Source organism: Empidonax traillii, unplaced genomic scaffold, assembly GCF_003031625.1.
Source record: "Empidonax traillii isolate 1590-97213 ecotype Southwest subspecies unplaced genomic scaffold, ASM303162v1 scaffold184:size927826, whole genome shotgun sequence".
Classification (NCBI taxonomy): Eukaryota; Metazoa; Chordata; class Aves; order Passeriformes; family Tyrannidae; genus Empidonax; species Empidonax traillii.
In genome coordinates this window covers 669,941-694,098 of record NW_020955377.1, presented here as the reverse complement: position 1 = coordinate 694,098, position 24,158 = coordinate 669,941, and the positions used below count along the sequence as shown (strand labels likewise).

Below are 24,158 nucleotides of genomic sequence, written 5' to 3'. Positions count from 1 at the left end.
CAAACATAAATAAGCAACATATTTCACCTCCAAAGTAGAAAACATCTCCTGAAAAAATCTGCAGAGGTATGGAGGCATGAGCAGATGAGGTCACATCACCATCCACTGCTACACTGATACGATTCCTTTTGACAGAGAGAGATACAGAATGCCACTGGCCATCGTTTAATCCAGCACCTGGAAGTAAAATTAAAAAGTCAATATTAAATAAATTAAGTGCAAACTTCCACTTTTTGTTATACTACCTAAATATTACAGTCTTGAAAGGAGGAGGGACTGATAGAGCAATCATAGCCCACGTAAAATCTCCAAGTGAAAGTGAAATGAAAAGAAATTAATAAGCACAGGTGTCTTTTTGTCAAGACAGAGCCTTGCTTCACATTTGACAAATGAAAAATAAAAGTACTTCAGTGAATAAGCCTTACTGTAGTAATGCCCCTAATTATCTGTAATACATCCATTTAATGTAATGACTGAGAAAACTATCCTCCCAATCTAAGGAGGTTATCATTAAGACATCACTGTGATGGATGATACAGTATTTTACACATAATACATATTTTTACTGCACTGTTACAAAGGATTTCTTCATATTTTAAAATAAAAAAAAAATAGTTATTACATTAAATCACAGCAAAATAGCAAAATCCTGTCAATGCTAAAAGCTTCGGTAACTGTCATATTAATGTCACAAGATAATTTTTTTTCCAACTGTTTCTTTTATTGGACATGTGCAGGAAAAAATTCTGAGAGTTTGGCCTCTAACACAAATTTTCATTGCCTCTGGCAGTGTGGCTGCAAGACGCCACAAAGCAATAAACCTGTAGCCCTGATTCTGGAAAGCACTTATGTATACATAATTAAATAAATTCTACACAGGGCAGTGCGTAACCACATTATTATCCTTAACAAGTGCTTTGAGTCAATCACGTTCTTGAGCATTCTTCAGAACAGAGATACTTCTCTCAGTGATGAACAAAGAATACAACTTTTGAATTATGCAAAGCCTTCTCTTGACTGCAGAGTATGATTTGTGATCTGTGATTTCCCACTTGCAACTTCATGCATTTATATACTCCTAGAATGTGTTGTATACGCTGCAGAAACAGTCCATCAGTTAAGAGACTCTTTTAGACAGATGGAAAAGAAATAAAAAAAAATGAGAAGGTTCAAATAGCTAAATTCCAGCACAACCAGGATCCATAGATTGTTAGCTACCACAACCTAAATAGAAGATTATCATACAATCAAGAGATAAACCCTAGAAACACATCATAAATTCAGATGAACTACCACCTAACTAATATCTCTAATACATTTAAGATAATATCAGTCCTACACACATTTTTCTATAATTTTTTTTCTGTCTATCATACTTCAATCAGTGTACTTATTAGGGAACATGTAACAAGAAACGTTAAGCAACTTGCTTTATCCTCAGCCTCAAAGAGGTACTTCAAGTAAATGATGTTTTCTTCAGTCACATCTCTTCAATACACTATTTTTCCCTTTAGAAATCAAAGAATCATAGAATCATATAGCATTTTGGGCTAGAAGTGACCTTTAAAAATCATTTAGTCCAATCTCCCTGCTCTTTGCAGGGACTTCTTTTACTGGATAAGGTTGCTCAAAACCCCATGCAACATAACCTCGAACATTTCTGGGAGTGAAAATGATAACATTTTCACCCAAATCTAACTCGTTTCAGTTTAAAATCGTTACCCTCTTGTCCTACCATTACAGATCCTTGGGGGTAAAAAGAAAAAAAACAACAACAAAACCAACCCAAAACCCTCTGTCTCCATTCTTGTTATAGACCTTCTTTTAAGTATTGGAAGGCCACAGTGAGGTCTCCCTAAAGCTTTCTTTTCTCCAGGCCAAACAACCCCAGCTCTCTCAGCCTGTCTTTATGGGAGAGGTGCTCCAACCCTGATTATCTGTGGCCTTCCTCTGGTTCCACTTTAGCAGGACCATGTTTTTGTTGTGTTGGGAACCTCAGAGCTGGACACAGGACTTGATTAAATTCGCATGCACAAATTTGCTTGTGTGGAGCCAGAAAGTGGTACAACATCTAAATGGTGGAGGCCACTGGTCTATATTCCATCTGAAAATCATATTTTCTGGTGCTCTGCCATAATTTTAAAACATGTTTTACCAGACACAAGTGAGCAAATCATTTTTTTTAGTACATAATGAAGTACTAAACAAGATATTCATTTATTCTCAGTGGTTCTATAATTTTAAATCTAATTATTAAAAAAGGGTCAATGGGACATCTTGCAGAACAATGACATCCAACCTTAGGAACATACACGTAAAAATACAGTGAATGGAACTTATTAGGAGAGCAGTGAGAAACAAACAAGAAAATCAGATAAATTAATTTATAGATTAGATTGAAGTATAACCTCCAAATGCAATGACTGTTAAACATCACTTAATTAAAAGCTGCATAGAAATTAAAAACTGGTTAGAAATAGAAGGTCATAGAGGAAACTGCGTAATAAGATCTAAGATTTACTCAGGTTGTAATTCAATTTGGTCTCATCATTAAACACAAATTAACTTTGAGTTGATCCCTTTTTTTTTTTTAAATCCATGTTATTTCTTTGTGAATATTTGATGACCAACTTGCAAAAGAGGCTGCAAAGGAAAGATACTAAACAACCCTTCTGCAAAGGAAGGATACAGATTATTATATCTTAATTACTTGTGAATTAACTCGTCATTCTCCTCTGTTTTACATGGTTCAAGAAATTCTTAAAAAACACAGGATAATGAACTTAAGAACTGTGCACAAGGAAATATGTTCTGATTTAATTATCAAGTATTACATGTGTGCGTGTGTGTTTGTGTGAAAGTCAGGTCATAAGTCCTTGCCTGTAGGGGAGCAAACCTGTCCAGCCATCCATAATTTAATTACTCAGTCTCCAAATGCAGACTCGAATTGCTTCAGTGAGTGCTAAAATAAACACTTCAAAAACTCAAGGAAAATTCCCCATATGGTTCTGTTAGATAAATTCTTTCTCAGAAGAGAATATGATTTTGCAGCAGTTTTTGCCTTCATAAAGACAAACACAATTCCTCCTGTTAGACTTTATGAACAGTAAGCTTAGCCTAGCATGAGAACATCAAATTCTGTTTCAGCATAGAATGTCAAGATTTATTCCAGGATGTTTTAAGTTTATATTTCATGTATTGTGTTGCAGCTTTAAAATTCAATAAATTGCTCTATGTGAAATAGAAGCTGCTGAAAGTGCCAGCACTTCATCTGGTCTGTTAAAATGACAGTGCATGGCAACAGTTTCTTTAACATACATCACCTAATTGAACAGCAATTGAAATAGCTCTTAAAAAACCAAATTCATCACTACTAATTAGCTGCCACTGACATTCTTACTAAGGAATTGACATTTTCAAATGGTGAGCCCAGGGAAATCTCTTGTCATTGAAATGGTACTCTTTGTGCATCAGTTATTTTAGATTATAACAAATACCAGGGCCGATCCTATTATCACCCTCAGGAACGGGATCAAAGTATTTATGTAAATTTCAACATTATCTATGGTGATTACTGGCTCACACTCTTTTCCTGAGTTAAAATAACCAATGGTTTAAAATTTTACTTTTTATTATGATAACCTGCACAAACCTAATGAGCTTCAAAGTTATGTTTAACCTTTTTTTCTTTCTTTCTTTCTTTTTTCTTTCTTCCCCCTTCCTCCCCACCTCAAGGGAGTCTTCATTTTGTAGGAGAAATTGAAGTAAGGAATCAATCTGAAAGAAATAGGGTCATGGAACTAAGATTAAGGAGACTTCATCTGCAAATCCTGTGGCTGTTTCTTTGTCGGTTCTGCATTGCTCTCTTTGTCTGCCTTAAATGGAATAAAAACTTTTGTAAGCATTTTAGATCAGGGGTTCTTATCTTATATTTATACTGATTATAACTGGTTTGGGGGTTTCTTACTTGTTTTTCACCTGTTCATTCACTGGACACATTACATAACTGGAACTAATTTGACTTCTTTTTTCGGCTGATAATATTCTGCTTTATGAATATGAAATGAGAAATACAAGCTTGTGTGCAGGTCTAAATAAATCTAAGATCAGTTGATGCTTTGGATATCATAATTTCTTTTTTTCTGCATCCAAATTCACCTTTTCTTCTATGATATATTCCTCCAGCTAGTGGACTCTGGTCATCTTTATCCCTATAGAAAGTACTCTAATCCCAGACTAATTTCCTAATCTTCACATATCCTTTGTAATCTCATTTATCCACCTAAACTCTACTGCACTGGTTTTCCTGTCTGAGATCTCACTCTGGAAGGATCATTTTGTCCATGCACAAGTAAAGGGCAAAATTCAATCAGTTTTCATAAAGGATGAGAATCTCTAAGAGGGCTCACAGAATGTCAGCAAATCGTGTGCTGCTGACAAAGTGCTGTTAGGTGAAGCTGTTGGTATTATCATATAGTGACATTACTGATTCTCAACATCTTTTAAAAAGTCTTGGAAGATGGAGCTAATGTCAGCTCTGTCCTGCTCTCATATGTCACCAAATTTGCCTGGGCCAGCAGTCTTTTTGTCCCCACATCAGATGCTGACAGCAGTGAGAAAAGCTGAGGGGAGTCTTTGTGAAAGGATCCCATTCCTCCCGGGACGAGTAAAAGTGAAAGTTGGGAGCTGCCCCTCAGAATCCTGGCTGGACATTCTCTAACATTTTTGTATCTTAATATATTTACCTCATCCTCTTGTCCTTATATATTTGTTTGCCAACAGGAAAATTATTCATAAGGAGACAAGAAGGTACTAGCTTTCTGGAAACCTCCGATTCCCCTAATGGGCTGCGTAGCAGTGCACTATCAAAAGCAGATCATCTAGTCTCAAGTCAGTGATTAACTATGGAAGTGACCCTTTAGCTCTGAGGTTTCACTTTCCTCAAGTTCTCCTTTTTTTTTAATTTTTTTTTTTTTAGATTCAAACTTGTCCTAGCTTTCTCAAATTCAATTTAATATTGGACATCCATTGTCTCTGTTTAATGGAAATCTCTGCAACTGAGAACTTTACAAAGTAATGGACAAAATATTTATAATGATGTACACTTTTATAGAAAAATTAGTTACTTAATACCTTGTGAAGGCACAGACAAATGGTAAAAAACATCTTAATGTCTTTGCCTGACAGAATAAGTGATTACACTTCTTACTTTATAACAAATGAGGCTGCTTAAATTTCTCAGATTACACACATGAGATGTACATACAGTATGCAGGTTAAGCTGAGAACTCAATTTTTCATTCAATATTATTGCAAGCAATTTCTACTCATTCATGGGGAAAAAAAAGGAATAAATACGTTTGTGACAAAAGAAAGCATTTATAAATAATCACATTTACACTTCACACAAGTAAAGCACAGTTGCACACATACTAGTCATAAAAACAAGTCAAGAATGTAGGTACTAATTAAAATGACTTTTCATTAAGGGTTTTTTTTTTTTTTTTTTTTTTTTTTTTATGCACAGAAGTCTTGGATTTTATTTGTTTCACTTCTGTTACCTGCGGTGATGTCACTCAGCACTCTTCCTGGTTTATGAAGACTGATTTTAACTTTCCCATCGCTCAGGTATAGGAGGAAACCACTTGAAGGCCGGTGCAGTTTGCTGGATAAGAGAAGTCCCTCCTTGTTCCAAGTGCGGAACTGGAAACCGACCAACACTTCGTCCTGCCCCGGGGTGGCTGGCAGGGCCAGGTAACTGCTGGAGCCCAGGAATGTAACAGGAACCACCTGTGGCTCTAAACACGAGAAAGACACGTTGCCCTAGAAAGAAATGAAACAAACACGGCGTTGGGAAGAGTCACAAGAATTCCTCTGTGGAAACTACAGCATTGCAAATCATGGTGAATAATGTTTGAATGCATTAATCGAAACGTCAAATATGCACATCATCAGTCTGGGCAGAGTTTACGTAGCTGTTTGACCAGAATGGGTTTATCTGCCTTCGTTTATTCCTAAATTACTTGGTTGATTTGATAGTACTTCAGGAGTTAGACAGAACTGCCTTGTTTCTGCCTTGTCTCAGCCTCAGGAAGCCTCTGGGACTTGACAAATTTCTGAATGTCAGAAAAAAATTACACTGAATATATGTAAATACTTACATGCGTCTAAATGCCTGTATGCAGAGAAAAATGTTGAGCTTGGCACTGATTGTTTAAATTTAAGAAAAAAAAAGATATTTTGCTCAACCAAGACACAGTTTTTCCAAATTAATTTAATTGTAGATGTACAATAACTCTAATATTTGCCTTTGCGAACTGAAAAATTCCACACAAAAACCCTTGCTGCTTACAAATGTGAAACACACACTTCATAAACAAGGATCAAACAGCCCCATGTGGACTAGGTCATGAGCTGGGTTTGGGCACCTAACCTTTATTTTATGCTTCTTCTGAAATCACTGTTTCTTGGGTAAATTTGTGGTTGAGTTCAGTGAGATTAACCTGCATCTATGCTTGTCCTGAAGGATGCAGATAAGACATTTGGAATAGGAATAATGCATTTTTTGCCTCTGATGTCAGTTATTACTTCATGATGCTTGATAATAATACAAAATGAACTTTGATCTAGTGACTTACTGGTACCATTTGACCTATAACTAATTACTTCTGTTCAAATGATAACTGAAGATTAATGTCCTTGGAATTTAAAACACACTTAACTTCATTCTACACAAAGAGGTTTAAACTTTTGATTGTACATAAAACTTTGACCACTTAGGAAAGTTATTAAATCAATTTAAAAAAAATCCTAACTAGCCCCTGGCATGGCGAGATATTAAAGTTTATCTATATTCATTTTCCTCAAGGAAAATACACAAATATGTAAAAACTTTGTCTTATGAACTCAACTGTAAGAAATGAATGGTCACCTGAACTGACCCTTTGTGCAAAAGGCAGTCATAAGATTAATAAACCTTGTTAAACACTAAAAACTGACCATTTGCAGATTCTACAAGCAAAATCTCTATTTAACAAGGTTTCTCTGATAACATAGATACTTTCTGGAGTATGTACATTATAAAACATCTCCTAGACAGTTTTGAAAGTAGCACAACAATTCAAATCATTTGAGATGAAGAGAATCTACTCCACACAGAGCCTGCTATAACTGCTCAACACCGCAGTATCCATCAGCATCATGTACAAAATATTATACAGAGGTAACAGCTTAGTTAACTCTGCAATATTTCAGGTGAGTTTCACATGAGAAGAGATACCTGTTATTAATTTTCTCTAGGATAGAGAACCAGACTTGATTGTTCATATTCTGCACTGAAATGTAAGCCAAAATACATGACTCTTGAAAGTAATTCATATTTTGTTGATTATTTTGAGCTGATTTCTGTAATATCTCTGCATTTCCTGCTACCAAATAAATAACTATTGGAGATAGAGATAACCCTTTTATTACTGGGAAGGAAAAAACAAACCACCAAACCAAAACCAACAAAAAGGATTTAGTAAAACTTCTAGGAAAGATTCTGTAACACAGAGGAAATTTGGTTTGGTGTGGAACAGCTTCTGTGGCAGATTTTGATAACGTAACTGTTGCACATGTCACAATAAATCCATTAAACCCACCAACCTAAACTACATTTCTTAAGGCAAAGGACATCATAAATTGACTAACAGAATTTACTGGTCAAAATTATAATGCTCTTGACAAAGCAGAGAGGATCTGTGTCCTCGGTGACAGAAGATTTAAAATGAACTCCTGCTGTTCTTTTCAGCCAGGTACAGGTTCTTATTGCTCTGGTACAGAGTCAGAGATGGCTTCATATACATCTCATTTTACCCCTTGACTTTCGTATGAGCACAGCACAACAGTGTGGTATCAGACACAACTAAATATCAGCTAAACACCTGAAGAATAAAACGCATCCTGCATTTTCTACTGGATGAGTCTATACAGCAGCAAATGAAAAATAGCCCAATTAGCTGATTACTTGATTTTTCTTTCATTCCATAACATAGATTTCACTAGACTTGTGTGTTAACAGATTTGACATGAAATAGCTGTAGTGTTTTTCTCTATTTCACTTATTTATTCTTTCTTAACTATGAATCTCTTACCACAGAGTAGATCTGAGATTTATGTCTCCTGGCCAGGTCAATAATGTTCACTTCATTGTAATAAATATTTTCAAAACACCCATGAAAGTTCCTGCGTGACAATGTCCCTGATTTTCCAGGCACTGGGATCCCTCCAAAGCTGAGCTTAGAAAGAGAAGAGAAATCAATGATACTATTAAGTAATTTTCTATGGAAAGAAGTTGCCTGTAACATAAGAGCAGAAGTCAAAGAGTCAAAGACTGGCCAATAATGAATCTGCTACTTCTTGGCTACTTTATTTTATCACGTTTACATATTAAAAGAAAAAGATAATACAAAATTAGGCTACATCAAGTCATATGTATGTACAAAATTATTCTGAAATGTTGGCTTTTTTTTTTTTTTTCTTCTGAGGATGTCTCTTAACAGTGGCTTAGATCAGTTTTCAGGGTCCCATTACAGCTGCAAAACCCAGGAGGAGAAGGGCGAGGCCAAGTACATGCAGACTGTGCAGGACAGTGTGAAAATGATCAACAGCTTCTTTGGGAAATTTGAGCCTGACTTCTCCACTGTGTGCACATCATAGCTACCATAACAGACAACAAGAGTGCATCAAATTAAATTATTATAGGGTAGATTCAAAACAAATGAAAGGAGGTACTTTTCCCCCTTTCAAAATGCCTTGGCAGTTCCTTGATATGGTACTGCAGGATTACTTCAGAAAGAGATAGGGAAATTTAATAAAAATCCATTGGGAGCTAATAAATTCAAGAATATCAATCTGTCTAAGTAAGTCCCTGAGGCAGAGGCTGTTAGAAAGCAGTAAATTATTTTAGAAAAGCATTGCCACAAGAGTGACCTCAGTTATGCTCTAGTCTATGTTTCTGCCCTTGGACACCACCAGAAACAGGATGTCAGTGTAAGTGAACTTTTGAGCTCACTCATTTCAAAGCTATTCTGGATAACATTGTATGAAAGCTCAGTTTAACTATTTATGTTTTAATTTTAAAATTTTACTTATTTTTAACAACATTTTCATCAAAAAAGCCTCAGAATCAAATATATCTTGCATTATGTTATTAAAGTTAGAAACTCTCATAGTCAGAGAAGCAATTCTAAATGCAGTATTTTGTTCTTTTTTGAAAGCTTTAATACTTTCTTTTTACTTTTTTTGTTAACATATACTTCAAACTATAGCATGTGGAAGAGAGGAAAATTTAATTCACAATATGGATGGATTTAGTAAAATATATCTATTTGCCAACCAGTTATTTTATTTATTTTTTTTAATTGGTATGATCCTCCAAACTTTGATATTGTGATTTACATTAAGAAATTCTAAGCTGATATTTTTAAAAGGAGACAATGTAGACATGGAACAGCATGAAATCTTACTCTAAACTGCTTAAAAAATGGAATGAGTACAACAAAGTCTACACATTCCAGACACTCTGTCTTTCTTTCTCTCATCCAACAAACAGGATAAGGGCAAACATAAAGCAGCCAGTCATCATATTACAGCTGTGAAATACTGGTATTTTTAACAATAGGTGGGAAAATTTCACAGCAAATTACATCTCCTCCTTTTCATGAATATACCATTTGTTTAGGCAAGACTTTTTTCACAGTATATTTTTCGGATCTAAGAGGGATTTAAGTCTTAACATAAATATTTTTAAAATGTTTTTATGCTGATTTATTCTAATTTTCATCAAACTTTATATTAATAACAGTAATATTGATAAAATAATAATATTGAGCTGGGTCTCATTCATTATGTTTACATACTGTTTATCACATTGGCAACTCTACTGAAAAAAAGATATAAAAATAAGGAATTCTGAGATGAAAAGCATGAAATCATTGAATTGTTAGTCTACTGGAGGATTTGTACTCTAAGAAATCTCTTTTTCTTTGATTCATTCCTTTAGGTGACAGAAAATCCCTAAAGCCTTAAGCACCACAAACCTCTTAAGTTCTGTCTCCTCTGCCTGTTTCACAGAGTTTGCATAACAAAGGTAATAAATGTAATAAAGAAAAGGTAATTTTCACACCTCATAATCAAGGTCCAAATAACTGAATTCTCCTTTTGCATGAAAATGATGAGTGTGTTTATCCACTGTAAAGTTTACTTGATTGTTAAAGTGCTCAATGACAACAGAATGCCAGTGTTGATCATCCAAAAGGCTGCCCAGGGTAATATTATTTTGGGCATTAGAAGGATGAGTTTTAGTATCACCTTGAAGGAAGAAAAATAAAAACTATTAATTTCATTTAAAAATATAGTTATTCAAATACATACTGCCAGTTTATCATAGTCTATACATTAAAATGAACTTAACAGTTTAAAAGAAGTTGTAGTCAAATAACAGCTAATAACTATGTTAGACTTTATGAGACTGTAGCTCTTACCTAAATTAATGAGTAGGGACAGCTTCCCTTTAGTTAATTCCAGGGTGATGTGGTCTCCATTTTTTCCTTCTCTGTGGAGGAGAATTCCATCACTTTGCATTGTCTTAAACTTCAGGGAAATCACATCTTTCAGTGCATTCATGAGTTTTTGATTTAATGTATAAATTAGACAACTTTTCCCATCAAAGCCAACCACCTCAGACCCTAGAAGTAAAGAAACGAAAGGTAATGTGTAATGCTAGGTCTAAAAGAAACATTTACACTATTTCAGTATGATATGAAGTCCCACCACTGACATCTCTGGACCCACCTGTGCCCAGTAAATTGTAGGTTGTTTCTTCCCTGTATATTAAGACTGCCCTACTACAGTGATGATACTATAACTATGTAATAAAATGAGGTGAGAAGAAGTCTGGCTTCCACTCAAATCTTGCCTTGGAGCTATAAAGTACTTTGTTAATGCCCATTATGTTAAAGACCTGCTGGCAACCCTGTTCTTAAAACAGCCCAGTTTGATGTTGACCTTCTGTGGGGAAAGGGAAACAGAAAGGGAAGGGGAAGGGTCAAATGATTTTACTCTAATAATATAAAAGAGTATCTGTCAAAACCAGTACACACTGAACAAAGACTCACACAAAAGGACTGGTAACATCATAAAAAGCTCATAGAGTATTCACAGTTCATATGTAAAGAAGGAAAAAGTAATTACCCTTGAAAAGTACATTTGTGAAATGAATGAAGTTGTAAAGGACACTCAATAAAATACCAAGTTATTTTTCAATTGATTGGTTGACTTCTTGCAAGTCAAGGGAAACCCATTATCTATTTATATTACATGTATTATATTTATATAACCTCACTAAAAAATATTTCTCTGTATTGTCAGCATGGAAATGAACTGAATTCAAATTAATTATCGTACTTAAAGTTAGTTATTTATATTCAATTTTCAAAAACCTCCTGTCAAGTGAATGCAGTAATGTTTTTAAATAAGGTTTCTTTATTTTCCTTCAAATCTTCATAATGAAGAATTCATTTACCAAATATACAATGAATAAATATGACATTCTACCTAAATATGAGTCCTAGATTGACTATTTTACTTTATTATGGTTTTGAATGAATGTGGACAGTAAAAGTATTAATTAATGTTGAATTAAAATAATGAATGTGAAGTAGAATAGCTTCAATTAAGACTTCAATAAGACAACTTACACATTGTTATTTATCTATCAACTCAGCTAACTGGATATATTTTTAGTAGGCATTGATAACAATAGAATTTCTTTTGATTGAGAACATAGTCTTCTTATTGGCTATCAGGACAAGAGCATAAACAATATTAATATTGCTTTCCACAATCCCTTACTCTGTTCTGCAGCACTAGCTCCCAAGAAACAAAATCTACTCTGTTTACATTTGGAAAATGAACAAAATCAAAGCTTCTTCCCCTCAGTCCCCCATCTCAGACATCAATGAAGATTATAAAAGGGCTGCACATATTAACCAAAATCCTTATAACATTTCTCACATGTGTTTGTCTTCATCATCTATGCATTACCCTAGAAACACATTCAAAGAGCTGTGAGACAGATAGCTTGGGGGTCCTACAGGGTTAGAAGGATAAAAAGAATATGGGCAAATAACGTTTTCCTCTCATATTTGCCAACTACTCACAGCTTCGACTAGTTGTTGGGCTTCAACATCCCTCTCCATGGATTTTCTCTACTCTTCTGTTGTAAATAAGGAAAATAAAACAGGTTGTTTTTCTTTATGAATGCTTATCTTTTGTTTTCATGATTTGCAATTTGTCAAAGTAATGTAACCCAAATCCTTGGTATACTGTGAAAATAACTTTGGAAATCATGAAAGGCCTCTGAGAACCTGGAAATTCTGTAATCCACCTCACATGCCGTAGGACCAAGAGTCCTAATGACCCTGAGCAAAAGCTCTAGTTGAAATATCTTTGTTTGAAAAACTGTTTGTTTGTTTGTTTGTTTGTTTAATCTTTAAATCAATTGAAATTATGGCTAATGTTCTATAGGAAAAAAACCTATAAACAATGTCATTTTGTTATTTGGCTGTTATTCCAGTTATGAAGAGGATATGAAGACCCTTCTTTGCCTAATGTAACTGTGTTATCGTTTTTAAGCATTTCAGCCAGGAAGGGAATTCTCAAAAAGCCTCAAAGTGTTAAAGAACAGTGGAAAGGGATTTGTGTATCACAGTACCCACAGTACTTGCTGTGAGGTACATCTAATAATTTTTAATGTGGAGTATGCATTTAGTTTCCAGTTACCTTTCTTCTACAGTTTTATATATTTATCATTTTCACATTTAAACTTTTCTGCCATATGAAAAAAAAAAACAAGAACAAAAACAAAAAAACACAAACCAAAACAACAAAAAAACAACCAAAACTTTTTGTTTGTTTGTTTGCTTTTGGTTATGGACTACTGTTTTTCAGAGGATGAAATGAGAGTGTTTTAACGAAGGGAGGAAGGAGTGAGCCAAAGACATTGCCAGTATCCTTTTTTTTTTAGTGTCAGGGCTTAGCTTGTGTTTTATATGGCTTTAATTGTCACAATCTGACATTTCAGGGACAAGGCACAGGAAATGTCTGCAGAGATTCGTCAATCCCTTTTGCACACAGTAAATAGGAAGAACCATCAGGCAGAGGCTTGAGACAGATTTTGGGGTGGGGTTCAGCATAGAGTGAGGTTCAGTCGAGGAATAAGCAGATTTTGTCAGTCCACTTGAAGTAAGTTAGAACACCTGGAGGTATAAAACGTCTTTCTTTCTTTCTTTCTTTCTCTCTTACATGAAAAAGACTGCAGAATGGGAGCAAAAAAAAAAAAACTAAGGAACATGGCAGAGATAGAAGAGTAAGGAGTAAAAGAGCTAAACACAAAAAAAAATAAAGGGGAACTCTTTTAATGTTATTTGGCCTTTCTATTCAATAAATGCTAAAATGCAGTAATGGAAGGACTTGTCTGGATGCATGATTTACTAACGGGGAAAATTTTAATTAAAGTCTGGCCTACAGGCACGTTCAAAAGGGAGCTCTTCTATTTGGAATTGTTTGAGAACAAGACTGAGTAAGGATTTAAACATTACAAGGTAAAGGAGTGGGAAGAAGCAAAGCTGATTGACTTTCAGTAAAGCCTAAAGACAGGAAAGACTGTACTCTCATCAAGTACCACAGAAACAAAGTTTCAGATGGAAGACTGAGCTGAGCTTTCAGCTGGGAATGATAAAATCATGTGTTCAGACTCCATTTTTAACTTCTAGTCGTCCTGGTACTTACAAGAGTTGAGGGTAAGTCGAATATAGTCTTGACCATATTCCTCAGTGAGATTATATAGTTCCAGGGACCGTAAAAAAAGATTGTCCCCGGCCCCCAGGTAAGTGTCACTGAGGACACTGTGTGAGCCCTTCTACTGGAATGAGGAGTCTTTTTTCTGGGATGGAGAAGTTAACTTAAATTCTGCATTGAACTATTCTGTTGCCTCCAGATTGAAATTTTCAATATCCTTAGTTCATGGTCTTTTATTGGGTTTACAGAGTCAAGTTTAAGGTAGAAAGGCCACAGATGTGTTTTACTGATATTCACTTTAAAGTCAGATGCTAGTGAATAGAAATAGAAAACAGATATATGGCGAGCGTTCAGAGGAGATCAACCACGAAAAGCATACCTTAATTACAGAAGCTGGAAAAAAAAATTCCTACAAATAGTAACAGATCAAAGTACACAAAAAAAACAATTAAAGAGGTTGCTTAAAATAAATTCTGTTTCCATCATGGAGAAAAGGTATGGAGAATAAAAAGCAGCAAACAACTGACTAAAAGGACTTTTTAAAAAAGTCCAGGGATGAAAAACTATAACAGGAAGACATCAGTAAAGATTTACAGTGTCCAGCAGATCAATAAAACCATAACACTTAGGCAATTGTCTTCCAAAGGCTTATGTCAGTTATAAATGTCACAAAAATTATTCTAAAAGTACTCCTTAAATATATAACAAATTTGAAGTATCCTTCATTGTATATTTGTGGGTCTGTCTAGTTGTACTCTTGTTGGCTTAGGAGCAAGACCACATATTTTTAAAACTGTAAACATTTTCCATATTTTGTCCTTCAGATAGAAATTATACCATGTTAAGATGCTGCTTGTAAGACTACTAAAAAAAAAAAAAAAAAAAAAAGAAAGAGTCTACATTAAATCAGTGATTGGATTATGTCCACATCATTCATTCCAATACAGAAAGAACTGGAAAATAAGCATCATATATTTACAGCTAATGCAGAAATTATAAGGTCTGCACATAAACTTATTGAACCATAAACTTATTGAATCAGTTTTATTCCAGATTAAATTTAAGCTTAGAAATCCACTTTTGAGTGCATTTTAGGCAGCAGAATACAGTGATGAAGATTCATTTCACTCAGCTGACTCAGAAACGAACTCACTGTATGTGCATCCGTACACTTCAATGCGCATTCCGATCCTGCCGTTCGGGTTCCAGTCCAAAGGCACAAAACGAAGAAACCTCGCTTTAATGGAATGCTGAAGCTTATAGTAAACGACACTGTCTGCGTTTGTGTTTCCAGAAAAAGCCTAGAAGAAAATGAAAAAGGGATCAGCCACGTCCACAGTGAACACAGCAACACATGGAAGTGTCGCTGATCTTCTCATTTGATACCCTCATCTGGCAAACAGTTGAGCACAGGAATAAAATGCAATTATCAGTGAATTCCACTGTAAAAACCAATGAATCAATCTTGACTATTCTTCTGGATGAGGTGTTAACTCATCCGTGCATTTAGCACTGACACCAGACTCAACAAAATATTACCTTTCAAAACATAACCTTCCTGTCAAAAAACGTGTAGAAAATCCTGACATTTCAGGGTATGGTTCCATCTAACACTTTTGCATAAGAAAATAGAGTCATCTCTATGAAATCCTTTCACTGAGAGGTTAGATTAGTTTCAATGCAAACCTGTGTTTTAGGTGCACCATGTGCTGTATTTGAAAAGGTCTTCTGACAGACCGTGGCAATGAAAGATTTTGGTTTCCACCTCAAGAATTCAGAGTATTATAAAAGGAATTTAGTTGAGTGTCCTGCTAAAACAAGAAGATTCTGTATTTCAATTTTTTCCCAGGTGAGGGATTAAAAAGTGAACCTTTTTTCTTTGCAGTATTTATCTGATAAACTACATTATCTTTTCCTTACATAGAGAAAACAAAAAACCAGAAAGACATGTAAAGAAGAAAGTAAAAAATAAAATAAAAAAAATCTAAACAGTTGTTATCATGAACTTCAGCATCCTAAAGTCTGTAGAATAAATTCTGATTTTGCTGTGTTGTGTGGTGTTAGTTGCTTGTTTATGGTATGTCAAGCAGAAAGAACTTGTTCAGATATTTTGGATCTAAATATCTGAAAAATTAGAGAGAAATAGCTCTCTGGATGTAAGAACAGTGCTGTTGGCCTAGCTAAAAGCCACAGAGATTGCAACTGCAGAAGTATATAGAAACCAACATTTTTAACTATGCAACTTCTCTTTCTATAACTTTTTGAAGCAGAGGTGAGCTTCGCTGCATTCATTATTTACCTTCCTATATGCAAGTCTTAGCACTTTCCCTCCCCTGTACTAGCAAAATTTCAATAAATTCTCTGAACAATCAACAGAAGAAAACCATAAATTAAAAAAAATCCAAAATGAAGCAACACCCCCTGTCCCCCTTAAAAAAAACCAGTGAATTGGCTTATTTAAGGTGACCTATTAAGCTACTAATAAGCATTACTGAATGTCCACACTTTTAGCTTCATGCTTTGTCATTTCACTAACATAGCAGGTGAAGGTGGAAAAGTGCTAAAACAAAAATCAGAGAAGAACCACTCTTTGGAGGGTGAGACCCTTTCAGGCCTGTTGTCCCTTCGAATTCTTACTTGCAGCCTGTAACAAACACAACTGCCAATGAAAGTGCCAATTAGTTTGCTGACTGAACCAGAACCCAGGTCCCAGAAGTTTAAGTACCATGAGCAAATGAAGTGTTCAATTAAGATTTATATTTTTTGCCAAATCATTTTTGGAGAGCAGCCACCTCATAAAAATTAATTTAAGTTTTGAGTACAGAATGTATATTGCCTAATTTTTTCACTGTAGGGTATACTTATACCATGTGTTTTTAATTTAAAATTAGGTTTGGGGCTTCAGTAATAACCTAAAAGTACTTCAAACTACTCCTTTAACCATTCAGAATGGCCAGTTTAGAAATCAATATATTTAGCTCTAATTTTCCAGAGCTTTTATCTGTTTAAAGCACATTTTAGAGCGTACCAATTGTGTAGAGTACCAAATGGGTATTCGCTGCTTGATATTAAACACTATAAAGGTTAAAATACATAGTTTGGGGCTTTTTCAGTTTTAATCCTTTTCAAAAAGACAGAGGACTAAATCAGACAGCTTTTCCTCCAGACTGCACTACTGAAGGCATACCCAAAACCTATGAAAGTAGCTTGTAGGCTTTTTAGAGGAGAATTAGATTCAGTGTGACAGACAGTCCTGCCTTTGCAGCAGAATGCAATTACTGCTTCATGGTCCAGCCCAATGATCTTTTAAACACAGAATTACGACCATATAATGAGCTTCTTTCCTCCCACCCCTGCCTCCGTCAGACCATTCAGATCGCTTAATTCTTTTGCCAAATCATGTAAAGGGAACACGCTATTATTTCAGACTATGCAGAATCTTCACAACCTACCCAGGAATCTGAGGGTTAAAAAGATGCAACGTTAAAATGACTGTTACACATAATAAACGCTGTTTGCAAGAATAGTTATAGGGTTGTAAAATAACCCCTCCAATATCACTGGTGGTTGAATCTTAGCTGGTGCTCTTACAGGTACTATGTTATACTACTTTTCAATATCATGATGGTATACCATCTTTCTCAAAGAATGAAGTTTTTGAAACATATATTGCATTTTACACAACAGCAGGAGACTTAGCAGCACAGATATCTAAGTAGATAACTGCCCACAGTAATAGTACTCTGGGCTGTACTGAAGCACGAACTGAGAGCCTACTCTCAAACTCGTTTCAACACTCCTACTCAGTTTCCAAACCAGTAATTTCTTTACCTGAAGCTACTTTAACCTTGCCTTGAATACAGAATTACTCTGTTCATTATGGCATCAGAAATCGTGGATGTGCTTTGGACTGCACTGGTGAAGTGAAGTCCTGTGTATAGAAGGGCATTAGCGAGATCTGTATGACTGTGAAGGTAAGCATACATCAAGATAAGGTAAAAAAATATTCTTTGTTTCCCCCTCCAAGCTCTATCTAGAAAACAAATGTGGGTTTAGACCAGGGATAATACAGGTATCTTGTCCCAAACTGCCTCAGCCAGTCAAAAAGGCCCCCAAAAATGAACTTGTGTGTGACCCATACTTTAGATAACCTAGAGACATGATGCTTATGTACAACTAAAACTTTTACTGTTTAATATAGTATATATACAGTGTAAAACATATTATAGGGCTAAATAATGTGCACAGTGTTTTTACAAACGTTGTGTATCCATTGTAATAAGCATCATATTTATTACAAATATTACTTAATAATACATATATAAATAAAAATAAATAAGTACACTTATGTGCAGCTTCTCATTCAGTGTTTAACGACAAGAACTGGAACACGACCCAATCTGAATAATTTTGTCACAAGAGGAGTTCAGCGATGAGGCACTAGTGTACCTCAAGAAGGGTCTGACTTCATAATGTGGTTTATGAATTCTATTACTAACATCAGAAAAAGCAGCTGAAAAAATCAGTGGGAACCAGGAGCTGTTTGTACAAAATTCCTGTCACGTGATGATGGTCATGCTTTAGAAACACCTGTATGAGTCCCTCTGCTTATGACACACACCAACATTGCTGTTGTCATTAGAGCCAGGAGTCAGCAAGAGGGAAACAGAACCCCCAGCAGACTACTGGTAATTTGATTACCTTAAAGCATCACTGAAACTATCATAATAATGCTGAAGGATTAACCCATGTTGAGCTCTTCTGGGAATTAAGGGAGTTCAAAATAAATTACTTTCTCCCATTACCTCCAAGTTATATCCAAGTTCATATAGCAGTTTAATTATTTACATCTCAGTAACAAAAGGAGTGCCTATTCCAGATAATTTAGCACACAGTACAATGAATTAATTAATACATCTTCCAAACAAGAACCCAAATCTTCCTTCTTATCCTGTTACCACTGTGGGGAGTTATGGTCAGTCTTTTGGAGCTGCTCCTGAAAGTCAACAGGTTTGAACTGTTTAGTTAAAGTGAAAAAAATGAATGTGAGAATCCTTCACTCTGACCAGAAAACACTGTGCCAGACAACTGCCTTCTTTCCTGGATGCCCAGGTTGGAATTATGGCTGGGGAAAAAAATGATCACATAGATTAAATGAACGGATTGTTATGGCTTCATTGTCATAAACAAAAAAATTATGCAATAGCTGTACAATCCCAACAGTGGCATCACAGTGAGAAGCCCAGTACCATAGGTTACTCATTGTAGCTTTCACTATATCTTGTCTCTGAATTGTTTGAAGATGCACTCAAATTACACTAGAATTGTCTCCAGGTGATCAAAACACATTGCAGTTGCACATATTCATAAATTTGACTGATCAAAATTTCTTCTGCAAAAAAGAATAGTATTTATTTATGGCAACACGACTAATATAGACCAGATAGATAGACAAAAAACTTGTCAGGAAACGATCATAAATTCTTGTTGCAGTCAATGACCACCACTCGACACATCTAAATCCCCACTACTGTACTTAAATCATTCCATCACTGTCACTCAGAAAGAGGATAGTGGGGTAAATTGTACCAATGTTCTTTCAGTCTGTGTCTTTCTGGTTTTTTATTCTCATTTGTTGAGTGTTTTATTCACTGGAATATCGCACCATGATTCTTTCTCTTTTTTGCCTTTCACTGTGTGAGTGGAAAATTGGCATAGCTTTGCATAAGACAGCAGCTCCAGAATTAGGAGATGGGGATAGGATGAGAATGCAGTTACCAGATAATTTATCAAAGGTGGCAGCTGACATTTGTGAATGGACTCTAGAAATTCTTTCTGCCTTTCAGTCTTGTTTGGGGATTTTTGTTTATTTTTGTTTTGATGGGTTTGTGGTTTTTTTCTTTTTGAAAAACAAAATTTGAAACCATCTACTTTCACATTATTATGGATGAAGATTTCAATATCTAAAATTAAGCTACAGAGAAAGGTTGTGAGGTTTGTTTCTTGTTACAGTAGTTGCAGTTGGACACAGCATTGCAGGGGTGTGTAAAAGGGTATGAACAGCTATTGCTAGCTGCAAAGGTTCGTCAACAGTTAGTCATGCTGCTTTGCAAATGTGGTTAACAAAACATGTTTTCTTTCTTTTTTTTTTTTTTTCATGTTCAGCATGAAATTGAAAAGTCCTTTATTTTCTAGATGCCATGGTATGGGGACTAATGTATGCAATAAAAAATACCTAATGTAAAACATCAGCTGTTTTGAATTCTTCCGTCTACCTTATTTTTTTCCATTCATTCACATGTAGTAAAAAATTTTATGTGGAGTAACTTGTCACCATTGGAGGGAGCCCTTGTATTGACACAACTGGGCACAACACTGAGGTATCCTACTTCTCCTTTAAAAAATTATCATAACAATCCTTCTTTACAAATTCCCAACATGAAATTATGAACCTAATATGTTTTTTTTATTTCTATATTTATTATTTAAATTATTTATATATTTATTATTTATTTCTATATTTGTTATTTATTTATAAACCCACACACATGTACCTCAGAGATATTACTGAAAATTGAAATCATAAATGTATTCCATACTAGTATTTCTGGAATTCTAAATAACCTCTATCTTCAACAACTTTCAAAGAATAGCTAACTCATTATCTGAAATGGATATATTTATACTTTTTAAACTACGGAACTGCAGTCACTGGATTTGGATTTTGATATTCTAAAGGTAACTGATGATCTCTGAAGGTAGGAACTCAAATATTTTTGAAAGTGATATGATTATTTTCATTATTTTTTATTTTTATAAATCCATTTAAAACAATTTGTAAAATGTAACTACACTGAATTTTAAATCTGTGCTACAGTGTAATGGTCCTTTCTACTTCTGAATAACTTTGAAGTTTAAGATCTACTGTTCTGGGTAAAAGAATGGTTTTACTAATGGTATTTATTCTTGAAAGTGAAATCAAATTTACTTAGAAATAATAGATTGCATAAGTGTTATGAAGTGTTTTCAAAGAGCATTAAAATATCTACTCTGTTTATTCCACTTATTTAGTTGTCAAAATTTGTAAAATTTGGGGGAATGGTATATTTCTCATTAAGTAAAATTTAGGTAGGAATCAGGGTTTGCTGTTGTACTTCCACAACACATGACACAACCCAGAGACTACCAGAAAGACAATTTGGGTAGTTTGTCACATAATACAACAGCAGTGCATGAAAGCCACTGAAATGTCGAAACAGTACTTTGGAATCATATTTGCTTGAAGCAGTATGAAAAAAGTTGTTTTGATACTACAGTATAAATTTTCTTTTCATACAATTTCACACCTTGCTCTGAAATGAAATTAAATGACCAGAAAGAAAGGGAAGGAAACCTCATTAACTATGCAACATAGAAATGGCAGAGCAAATGCTTTGCAGCTCTTATGTCCTGAGGGTTATAAACAATACAAGAGTTCAATAAAAAGGATTTCCTACTAGATTATCTCTGTGGCTTTTCATACATGAAGTCTCATGATTTCTATCTTTAGAGAAATTTCTGTATGTGAATTCTCTTGTAACTCATCACTGTGGACTTAGGGTAGTGAATGACACGCCGAGTTAACATAACATTATCAGTTCCTTAGGTTGCTTCAACCACCATGTAAACCATTCACCCACCTCAGCAAAAAACTTAGTGGAAGGATTTCTCTTTTCCTTTTACATAATGCTTTCCATTCTGGTTATTAGAAGACCTTTCAAAAGCAATCAACCACCACGGTTTTAGATTTGCTCTGGTGGAAGGTGCTTACCATGCAACAAAAACCCGGAGCAACTCACTGAAGGAACTAAGCTTCTCGGATATGCTGTGAACAAGAAGGATCTAGGAACTTTCTGTATATTAATACTAATTCTGCACAAAATCTTAGCAAAAATGTTAAGCAAAGGTATACCAAGATTGTTATCAGGGACCAGGAAAAATGCATGACAATATTTCCTGTTATTATTTGGAGCACAAAAGTAGAGGTTAATTTTTTTTTTTTTTTTTTTCAGAAATTTCAGCATTCTTAGTGGAGGCTACTGCTCTAGCAGGCATCTGATGCCTCAGAAATGCAAAGAGCAAAGTCTGCACTGTAAACATATCACTTAGGAATACTTGAGCTCAGAGGATGTTCCTAAAAGCCACAGTAGGCTTTTAACTAGTGAACGGAATCATACCAAGTTCCTAGGTATTTGCCACATGGAGGATTTGTTTCTGACACAGATTCCAGAATTAGACTAATTAATGGATTTGGATTACCAAAGCGGGAAAATAAAGGTGGTTTGTTCTTTCTGGTACTTCTGTACATTTAAATACAAATAAATGACTCGCAAACAAAAGTGAGTAGCACATCTGGCGTGCAGTGAAAGCGACCAAGAACACAAGAGTGGGCACGCCTGCAGCCCTCAGCAGCTGGGTATGTTTGAGGAAGGGAAAAAAGAACTGATTGATATGGTGTTGCAGGCAGAGAGCAGGCTGGGCGCTTACAAAGAAAGAGAGAGCAAAGAAGAAGGACTTTGCAGAAGCATCACGAAATTAAATCTTCAAACAGAGACGGGGATAGGACTATTTTAGATGGAGAAGTTCCTTTGTAAGTGCAAATCTGACTAATTCCATTGCTCACAGGGAAAATATGACAAGTGGTTTGCAGCCTGAAGGCACATCAGGGATGGACACCAAATTTCTTCATAATAGGCTTTCTGGTGGAAAGCAGAAGGAAAGTCAGCAACCATCACTTATTCTGATACATTGCTTTCTGTACAAAAGCCTAAAGAGATTAGCTTTTTGTCCTCTTATCCCATCTCCTCCACAGAACATTTTGCTTCATCTTCTCCATTTGCTAAACAAAAAAGCCCCACATAAACCAGAAATGTAAATTGTATCGGGGCAGACGAGGTTTTCACTTCAATTGTTCCAACTGCTGTGTCCCAAGTTTAAAAACTTAAGTGTAATTTATACCGGCATTGATTTATCTCAAAGATAGGCATTTAAGTACTTATTTTATGGTCCCTAGTGTTACTGCAAATATCACTCAAATCTAGCTCCGTGCCAATGGTTTTGTATCATGTGAGAAATGCATCACTGATAATTAAAAATACACGAGTATATGAGTACCTTACTGATGCAACAGGATGAACACAGCACTCAATTTGAAATGTCAAGAGTCTTTCAAGGGTTTCCACTCTAATAATCAGGGATCAGACTTTAGATGGAATAAATGGGAACAAATTCCATTTAGTGAGCATGGCATGAGTAACCACGACTCTGCTTCTTCAGAACAGGTGGCTGAATACGTGGGAATAATGCTGGCAGTTTGTGATGCTAGTGTCTTTGGTCCATCAAGAATCCAGCTGCATCTCTGTGTATTTCTGTCAGTGTGGGTTAAAACTAAAATACAGATCAGAAAGAAAATGGGTGGGGGCTTGCACAGATTGCAAAGTCCACATTGCAAGACGTTTGTTCCTAAACAACCAACCCTTTTCTTTCAATAATTAACTGCTCACTGGATAAAGTGACATTGAACAGGTATGGCCAATATGAAAGATATTTCTTCATATTAAAAATAATCTTTCTTAAGTGAAAGAACCAACAAATTGTGGTTTTACTTGCTCAACATGGTGCCCCTAGAAGGAGGCTCTCATGCCAGCAACACGCTGGTGAGGCAAAAACCAAGCCATACAACTCTGATGAAGTACAAGTGTTGCCAGCTTCTTTTATCGTAGTTTCCAGAATACTGAATATCCTTCACTTCTAACACTTAAGTATGAGAGACAGTGAAAGTGATTTGTGCATTGCAAAACTGGAAATTGTGATCAAATGACTACAGGTACACGGGTGAACAAAATTATTCTTTGCTCAGGTGAAGTCTGGAAACTGATTTTTATTTTACTGTGATATTCAAAACAAACCACGTGTGACTGGCTTTTCTAAGAGAAACAATATCATTCTACAGTGCACTGAAACTGCTCCTAAACCCATTTCATTTTTTTCAATGAAAATTGGGGATGGATAGCACCTCATGGCTTTCTGGAGGCTAGGAAATGAAAATAACTAAATAATATGATATTTTTCTTTATTTTTTTCTTATATGTAGACATTCCTTGTGGAACTTAGAGCTCAAACTTAGAGGTAAACAATTTTAGATGATTTTTGCATGTATAGAAAGTTGCAGTAGTCTGTGGGAGAATGTGTGATAGTTTAATTTTTACTGCTTTACTTTTTTTTTTTTTTTTTTTTTTTTTTTTTTTTTTTTTTTTTTTTTTTTTTTTTTTTTTTTT

General features: G+C 35.1%; 1 protein-coding gene across 1 annotated transcript in view; it reads right to left on the bottom strand.

Moving 5' to 3' along the window:
• The window catches only part of LOC114058715 (contactin-associated protein-like 4), a 196,894-nt gene that overhangs the window by 57,924 nt on the left and 114,812 nt on the right, over positions 1–24,158 (bottom strand). The window contains exons 4-9 of the mRNA XM_027886292.1: positions 14,996–15,143; positions 10,527–10,730; positions 10,169–10,353; positions 8,136–8,279; positions 5,562–5,823; positions 28–177 (exon numbers count right to left, since the gene is read on the bottom strand). Of these exons, the coding sequence (XP_027742093.1) occupies positions 28–177; positions 5,562–5,823; positions 8,136–8,279; positions 10,169–10,353; positions 10,527–10,730; positions 14,996–15,143 (1,093 nt within the window). The remainder of the gene's footprint in view (positions 1–27; positions 178–5,561; positions 5,824–8,135; positions 8,280–10,168; positions 10,354–10,526; positions 10,731–14,995; positions 15,144–24,158) is intronic.